At 47.2% G+C, this 9,144-nt stretch overlaps 1 protein-coding gene across 3 annotated transcripts in view; it reads left to right on the forward strand.

Annotated features, from left to right (window-relative positions):
* The window catches only part of C2CD3 (C2 domain containing 3 centriole elongation regulator), a 71,892-nt gene extending 68,480 nt beyond the window's left edge, over positions 1–3,412 (forward strand). For all 3 annotated transcript variants that reach the window (XM_083435960.1, XM_083435961.1, XM_083435962.1), the window contains one exon: positions 1,962–3,412. In XM_083435960.1, coding sequence (XP_083292086.1) covers positions 1,962–2,117 — 156 coding nt within the window. In that variant the 3' untranslated portion in view covers positions 2,118–3,412. The remainder of the gene's footprint in view (positions 1–1,961) is intronic.
* The last annotated feature ends 5,732 nt before the right edge of the window (positions 3,413–9,144 follow it).

The following is a 9,144-nucleotide window of genomic DNA, read 5'->3' on the forward strand; positions in this document are numbered from 1 at the left end:
ACCCAGAGATGCATTTTAAATAAAAGGACACATTCTATTCATGTAAAAACACCAGGCAGGCTCCACAAATAACCCAGAGATGCATTTTAAATAAAAGCACACATTCTACTTATGTAAAGACACACTGATTCCCAGACTGTCCGCGGACCGGATTAAGAAGGTGAATGGGCCGCATCTGGCCCCTGGGCCTTAGGCTGCCTACCCCTGCCCTAAATGCTGCAAGTTTAAGATGCTTTCTGCTGCGAGGGGCTTCAATTTTGGCCTTTCCCACAGCCGAGACACTTGCATTGCAAAGCTTACTCGAGAGATTCCTTGGCTGCGATAGCATTGCACGGCGTTAGACTAGATGACCCTTTGGATCCCTTCCAACGCTAGCATTCTGTGAGTCGCCCTATTATAAAGCCCGTGGGGCTGCTGTGAATTGCTGCCTTACGGCATTAGGCAGCTGCCTGGGCTGGACAGCTGCCAGCTGACTTATCTTTAAGTGACCCAGAAAGGGGAGGCGAGCGTTCTTGAATACCAAGCCGGATCCCGTCAGCTCCGATCAACCTGAATTCTCAGGCCCGGTGTTGAAACAGGAAACATGCTAAGCCGCTCTCAGGCATGTCAAGTTGGAAAGGTGGGCAGACCCTGTGGCAAAGGAGGCGCCCAAGTTCACATTTCTCACTTTCTGTATCCTGCATTGCTTGCTAGCTAAAGCTGTACAGAGGTCAAAAACACGAGCTCCAGGCCGGCTGTAGCTGGCTGCAAGTTCTGCAACTTCAGCGTTCTCAAATGTTTCAACAGCAGCCACTCGCCTTGGAAGATAGCATGGAGAGAGAGAGAACGAGCTGCTTGAGAGCAGCATTAACGTTTATGTGACTCAAACCTAAGCATACAGATAGATATAGATATGAAACAGGCGTTTAGAAATGACGCAAGTGTCATCTGTTTTGGATTTTGAACTCGTCCTTTTAGCAACAGCTCAGGACAGGTTGCAGTGTTCAGAATCGGTGGCTAAGATCACCAAACATGGGTGCTTAAGGGCAGGAGGGGTCTTGTGGCAGCAGGGTGTGTGTGTGTTAATAATAATAATAATAATAATAATAATAATAATAATAATATATTATTTATACCCCGCCCATCTGGCTGGGCTTCCCCAGCCACTGTGGGCGGCTTCCCAAAAAAATATTAAAATGCTCTAATACATCAAACATTAAAAGCTTCCCTGAACAGGGCTGCCTTCAGATGTCTTCTAAAAGTCTGGTAGTTGTTGTTCTCCTTGACACCTGGTGGGAGGGCGTTCCACAGGGCAGGCACCACTACTGAGACAGCCCTCTGCCTGGTTCCCTGTAACTTTACTTCCTGCCAGCTCCCTTGGTCTGAAGTGAGACAAGAGCCGCACCCCAGAGTTGCCTTTGACTGGGGTTCTTTAACTTTTTTTAACCTTGCTGCTTCTCACAGTGAGGGAAACACCAGAAGGCCCTTGGAGTTGGACCTCAACGTAGTTATTTGTTTGTGTGTGTGTGTGAAATATTGCATTCATCAACCTTTGCAGTCACCGTTACTGACTGAAGAAGGAAAAAACCCTTACTCTTCTGCAACTAGATATTATTATTCTTGAAAATAAATAAAAAATTTTACACCCATGGGTGCTCAAACAGGACTCTTGACACCTAGGTTTCCCTGAAGGCTTGAATAAAAAGAAAGGGTCGTAAGGTTTCATTTTATTCTGCTCTTAGGAGCTAAAGACTGTGGGCCACTGAAACCGGGCAGGGGGCACACCTGGAATCCCACCAGGCAGGTTGGAGGATGGAAGGGCAAGGAGGATCTGCCAGACCAGCAGCCTTTGCAATCGGTCCCTGACGTATAAAACCTGCTGAGAAAGGCCCCCTGCAGCTTCCCACGTTCTTATGATTAGCAAAGATCTGCAGTTTCTGTGTCTTCAGAGGAAGCTGGTGCAACCTCACTTTCTGTTTCAGGCTGGAAGTGGCGCCGCCGTTGCTGCTGCTGCCGGGAGAATCCCTAACCGAAGGCCGGCCCGTCACAACCCGAGCCTGACGCCAGACGAGCTCCCGGAAAAGGAAATGAGAAGGATCGCGCGGATATTTTCAGCCCAGTTCTCCCAAAAGCAGTAGCGGAACGAGGGGGGCAGGGAGGCCCGTCAGTGACGGCTGAAAGGCTGCGAAGCTTCTGAGAAAGGTGGTTGCTTGGGCTTGCTGTAAACCTCTGGCTCCTTTGGGCTGCCATAGCAAGCACACATCCCAAGGAGCCCCGGGAGAAAAACGGTTCTTGAGGAGCTGCACAAACCCCTTCTGCATTCTTATGGGAGTTCTGTGCCCGGTGTGAAAGCGGGAGACCTGTCTGTTGCTGTATACCAGAGATGCAGCCTGCCCTCTTCCTGAGCCTCATACGAGGTCTGTCCATTCCTCCTAGAAGGGCACGTGGCATTAGTCACATAAGCCAAGGAATTAGGTTACAGGTAACGGCAGATCCCTGCCTACCCTCTGGATCCAAGCTCTGCCAGGAGCTACAGTTCCATTCTCACTCCCGCGTTCAGCTCCTTCTCCTAGCCTGTGTTCTTACCCCAGGAGCTGTTGCAGCAGTGCTGCTCCTTCCCCCACTATACCAAGTAATGTGAGAGGCCCTGCACCATTCTGGAGATTTGCCCTGGGTGCCCTTCCTATCATTGCACCGGGTGCCCAGTTTCCCAGAGGGCAGTGCTGGTGTGGGGAAGGAGCTACGGTAAAGTCTGGGGCTGGTCAGCCTTTCACCCTGTGCCACTCTTGCAGGCCTGGGATTTGTGTGACATCTCACCTGCTTGGAGGCCATGAAGTTTGCTTCATTGTTTTCCAAACGTTCAAACAGGACAGAAACGCCTTTCCAAGCAGAAGCAGACAGCGCCTGAGAGTCTGGCGTGAGCAATGGAAGTTGCCGCGTTGCGTTTCTTATCCTCGCAGTCCTTTAGAACGCAGCCCAGGGTTACGGGTCTCATGTATATCTGGGTACACTTGACAACATGCAAAAGGGCAGTGCAAAGGACCCTGAGCTCAGACTGAAACCTTGCTGTAGCTGCTCTTTCCTGCTGAGTTTCATGAACCACTCTGTGAACACGGGAGACTTGCCCAGCATAGTCCCTCCGTTTGCAAACTTTGCTAAATGCACACAAAGTAGGTTGTGCACGTTGTCCAGCAGGATCAGAACTGTTTATATGCAAATAAAATTGTTGCACCTTTTTGTGGCAATATTGTGGATATAAATATCTTCACGCATTTACATATATATTTAAGTCAGTTTTTTAAAAAGCACACTGGGCCTTGAAAAGTATCTGCCCTAAATGGAAATCATGCTAATTTATTTGTAAAGAGTTTTTTAAAGACTTGCGAGTCTCTCTGTCTTTTTTTACAATAAAATGGCATTTATATTTTTGTGACCTCGAGCGTGTTTCTTCAGTAAGTGATGTTTTGTGTGATAGTTGTTCATACAATGCTGGAAGCTGCTAGGAAACACTGCAGATGTCAAAGTGCGCGGAAGGTAGATCGTTACCTGCTTAGTAGATAACAAACTCAGGAGTGGGAAACCTCTGGCCTGGGGGCCGAATCCAGTCCTCCAGATCTCTGCACTTAGCCCTTGATGGCCATACTTCACAACCCAGGTGTTTTTGCCTCGCTGGAAATGTATGCTTGAACTCTGATAATGCCTCTTACTTGCCTGAATGGGGGACAGAGAGGGGTGTAGAAAATAGCCTGGCATATAATGCTAAAATTTAGAATTATTACCCACTTTTGCCTCTGGTCCGGCCGGAAGGTGGTCCAAAAGAGAATGCAGCCCTCAGGCTCAAAAGCTCTCATTTCCCCTCCCCCCATTCTAGGTGATTTTCAGCCAGTCATCAAATATTTCCGACTCCCAATTCATAGAATCGTAGAGTTGGAAGGGACCACGAGGGTCATCTAGTCCAACCCTGCGACGCCCGAATATTTTGCCCAGCATGCAGCTCGAACCCCTGACTCTAGAATTAAGAGTCTCGTGCTCTGCCGACTGAGCAGTGGAAAGATGATTCTTTCCCTTCCTTTCTGCCCAATTGTAATGCATAAACTAAATAAGCAAGAGACTGTCGGCTCAGTTCCATTGAGGTGCTCAGAACATATCCCCGGGTTCAACATTCCATCAGGGCTTTTCATCTGCTGTGCTGAAGTTACACTAGATGGACTACATAAGAACAGCCTTTGCTGGATCAGGCCAGTGGCCCTGTCCAGTCCAGCGTCCTCTTCTCAGAGTGGCCAGTCGGGAAACCAAGCAGAATCTGAGCTCAAGAGCATCTCTGCTGTTGATACCCTGCTGTGGTATTTGCAGCAAGTGGTATTTGGACACTGGCCTGATATCTAGCAAGCTAATCCCTTTGTTAAATATTTTGACCTTGCTGGACCAAAAAGATAGATAGCTCCGTTATGATCCTTACACTCCTCCAACAAGTTTTAATTTTCCGCACTGCTGGACACACACACCCCCAACACCCCCGGTGTTAATTTTCTGCTATATTTTGTGCGAATGTGTCTCTGTCAGATACTGATGGATCCTTCCCTCTCTGCCCTCTGCAAACTCCCAGCCCTTCAAAACTGCAGCTGTAACATTTGGCACTTTTGCTATGCCCCTTTGCCCATCCTTGGACTTCCTCTTCCATCCATCCAACATCACATGCCTGGATTCTCACTCCCCCCCCCCCTCCTCTTTGAGCTCAAACAATGGAGCAATATGAATTTGCTGCCTCATCAGATACAAGGCCGGATTGCTGTGAAGCTATCAAATATCAGGGAGTTCTATAAACAAGTGATGACGCCTTCTCCTGGACTGGATGTCCCAGAAATCCAGTAAGGGGTTGGTTGGCTGGCTGGCAAGACGAGCCTCAGATCAGCCCCTTCCTGCCTTCTGACAGCAGGGCCACGATCCAAGGAACACGCTTGCAACACTGTTCCTGAGAAAAGGAACAGATAAGCTGTTTTGCAGTGAGTCTTGCAATGATGTTGCTGCAGATTAAGAGTCAGGACCAGATGCTTGAATGGTGAGAAAAAGCCAAAAGTCAGGGCCACACAGAAATGGGAGAGAGGGAGGGAGAAAATGGGAGGAGATCCATTCCAGGGCAGAAGAAGAAGAAGAAGAGTTTGGATTTGATATCCCACCTTTCACTCCCTTTAAGGAGTCTCAAAGCGGCTAACATTCTCCTTTCCCTTCCTCCCCCACAACAAACACTCTGTGAGGTGAGTGAGGCTGAGAGACTTCAGAGAAGTGTGACTGGCCCAAGGTCACCCAGCAGCTGCATGTGGAGGAGCGGGGAATTGAACCCGGATCACCAGATTACGTGACTACCGCTCTTAACCAGTACACCATACTGGCTCTCTCAGAGAGGTGGAAACATTTAATGGTGAGGACTAACACCTGTGCGTTGTCCCACATCTCACTTTTCGGTAAAACAAAACAAAACAAAACAAAACAAAAACCTGCAAGGCCGTACACAACATCCAAAATTGCAGCAGTTTGGGTTTTTTTGAATTTTATTAAGTTTGCATTTTAACATATTTAGACACATCTTCATTATCTACTTTACTTCCTTTGCTCATACGAGCTTGTCGACTCTCCTGCCTCCTGATTTTCAAAATTAAACTTTATATCATAGCATTTATTTGTTGTTGTTTAGTCGTGTCTGGCTCTTCGTGACCCCCTGGACCAGAGCACACCAGGCACTCCTGTCTTCCACTGCCTCCCGCAGTTTGGTCAAACTCATGCTGGTAGCTTCAAGAACACTGTCCCACCATCTCGTCCTCTGTCGTCCCCTTCTCCTTGTGCCCTCCCATCTTTCCCAACATCAGGATCTTTTCCAGGGAGTCTTCTCTTCTCATGAGGTGGCCAAAGTACTGGAGCCTCAGCTTCAGGATCTGCCCTTCCAGTGAACACGCAGGCTGATTTCCTTCAGAATGGATCGGTTTGATCTTCTTGCAGTCCATGGGACTCTCAAGAGTCTCCTCCAGCACCAGAATTCAAAAGCATCCATTCTTTGGCGATCAGCCTTCTTTATGGTTCAGCTCTCACTTCCATACATCACTACTGGGGAAACCATAGCTTTAACTAGACAGACTTTTGTCAGCAAGGTGATGTCTCTGCTTTTTAAGATGCTGTCTAGGTTTGTCATTGTCATTTTCTCCCAAGAAGCAGGTGCCTTTTAATTTCATGGCTGCTGTCACCACCTGCAGTGATCATGGAGCCCAAGAAAGTAAAATCTCTCACTGCCTCCATTTCTTCCCCTTCTGTTTGCCAGGAGGTGATGGGACCAGTGGCCATGATCTTAGTATACCCAATAAGAAAGCTTCTGGTGTTTTAGCTGTTGCAGGAATTTATGTATAGGTTTGGGGGGGCGGTTGCCCCTCCAGCAGATATCATGCACATGGAGCCCACTACCAAAATCAGCACAATCGCTTTTGTGACTTTTGTGATTTCTCCCCACAAAACACTTCATCACAGTTTCTTCCTATCTATTCAAAGGGCCTTTGCTGCACGATACCAAAATTAATAATTCACTGATAAATGTCTCTATGTACTGGCTCACTGAGGAAACTTCAGAATTTCATATAGACATGTGAGCTCAGCTACTCAGCAGCCCCTCTGCCTGAGGGATAATCCCTGGCATCCTGATACCTGAGTGCAGCCAGGTAGCCATTCCAGAAATAACAAACCCAGACGAAGACAAAAGGGTGTGATTAACTTGGCTGGGAAACAGGGAAATGTAAAGATCTCTTCTGTTACACTTGTGGGTGTTTGGTGGAGGGCAAGGAGAACCTTGGGGCAGGGTCCAAGGTGCTCATATTACTATCATCAGACCTCCCCTTTCATGATGTAACCATGATGTATTAATGATGTAGTTTGGGGGGGTGTAACATGGGGATTAGCAGCTAATAAAAGTTTGGGGGCTCTTTTGTTCAGGGCTTCCATCTTGTTCCACCTTGTGGCAGGTGGAAGTCCTGTTGCAACAGTCTTCAATAAAGACCAAGCCTACTGGCTGCTGTTTTGCTCTGGTATTCCTGGCTGGTGTCCTTGCTTTTTGTCCAAGGGAGCCCTCAGATTTCTCCGTTAACATAGCAAAAACATTTTCTTTAACTCATTATATATCATTTCCCAGTAAGCTTTTACCTCTTTACAGTTCCGCCTCATGTGATAGAAACTCCCTTCCTTTCCTTTACATTTCCAACACGCTTTAGTTCTTGTCCTGTACATTTTAGCAAGTTGGGCTGGTGTTAGATACCCAAAATTGCAGCAGATTTGATCTTTGTGAGGTTGGAACCAAGAGGTGGCGCAAGGGCTACTTGCCACATAACAGATCCCAGTAAATCTTCTCCAGGCATGTTTAGCCTGGAGAAGAGGAGGTTAAGGGGTGATCTGATAGCCATGTTCAAATATATAAAAGGATGTCATCACATAGAGGAGGGAGAAAGGTTGTTTTCTGCTGCTCCAGAGAAGCGGACACGGAGCAATGGATCCAAACTACAAGAAAGAAGATTCCACCTAAACATTAGGAAGAACTTCCTGACAGTAAGAGCTGTTCGACAGTGGAATTTGCTGCCAAGGAGTGTGGTGGAGTCTCCTTCTTTGGAGGTCTTTAAGCAGAGGCTTGACAACCATATGTCAGGAGTGCTCTGATGGTGTTTCCTGCTTGGCAGGGGGTTGGACTCGATGGCCCTTGTGGTCTCTTCCAACTCTATGATTCTATGAAATCCACAGGGCTGTTCCACCTCCAAGCTCTGCTGTCTGTCAAAACTGAACAACGTCCCTGAACTAGCGATTAGACGTCTCAATCAGTGGCCTGCAAGCAATTTGCCCTAATTGCAAAAGAAGCTGCAGCATGTGACCCCCCCCCCCCAAAAAAAACAACAACACATGACACACATGAACTATCTGGTGCAAAGGCCACAGTTCCCTCGCTCGTTTCACGGAAGCGGCTTCTCTAAATAGCAGAAGAGCAGGTGGACAGACCCGGGCCCTGGTCAAATTCCAGGACCTCTCAATGTTTGTCAGTATCTATTTTTAATGCGCCAATATCCAGACCGGACCACCAGGTCCTCGGTTTACAAGGAAACGGGGGGGACGTAAACTTCGGAGTCGTCAGCAAAGTTACGTAGGAGAGCTGGTCTCCCTCTGCAAAGCTTATAACAAGTTCCCCAGGTCAAGTGAGGACACAAGATACACGCCTGTCGCTGCTAATTTCCTCGTAAACTTTGTGCAAGCAAATCAGGAAAAATCCTCCCCAGAAAACCTGATTATTTGGAGGAGCTTGCTAGCGTAGACTTTTGGGACTACAGAGCTGGAAGGGGCCCATCCAGTGCCCCCTTGCAGTGCAGGAGTCACAACTATCTGTAAAATGGGAACAGCGGGGTCATACCTTGCAAGGCAAGCACCATAGCTGTCAAGCGTCCCTTATTTGGCGGGACAGTCCCTTATCCCAGGGCCATGTCCCGCTGCTGTCCCTTATTGCTGATGACCCTTAAATAAGCTACTGAAGGTAATGGGGCCCTTTCTATTTCCAGCTGTGCTTTGTCAACAACAAATTGTTGCTGTTTTTTGTGTTGAATATATGCTATATGGTAATTTATAGGACCTAATAGGTATTTAAAGCCATTTGCACGCGACAAAATATGTATTTTATCAAAGGAATTGTCGATCCCTTGTTTTGGCTGCTGATCCCTTATTTTCAAATCTGTAAGTTGACAGATTTGACAGTTGACAGCAATGGCAAGCACAACCAGACTTTAAATCGCTTTGTAAGGTTAAAAGCGGGGTTGTAAGCAGTAATGGAGTCCTACTCTCTCCGCAGATACATTTGCAAACCAGGCTCCTGTGTTGGGGACTTTTTTTTTTTGGTATACTTTTTATTAATTTTTTCTGTTTTGCATTTTAGAATATTCATTTAAACAACCTTAAAATATCAATGGCTTCCCTCCCTTCTTCTCTTGTCGTGGTTCATTTTGCATACCCTAAATCCCTGCGTGTTTTACATAAACCAAACAATTCAGTTTTCCATTATTACATCCATCAAAACTTATTTACACCAGGCATAGGCAAACTCAGCCCTCCAGATGTTTTGGGACTACAACTCCCATCATCCCTGATCACTGGGCCTGT

This window comes from Podarcis tiliguerta, assembly GCF_965153285.1.
Source record: "Podarcis tiliguerta genome assembly, chromosome: 4".
NCBI classification, from domain to species: Eukaryota; Metazoa; Chordata; class Lepidosauria; order Squamata; family Lacertidae; genus Podarcis; species Podarcis tiliguerta.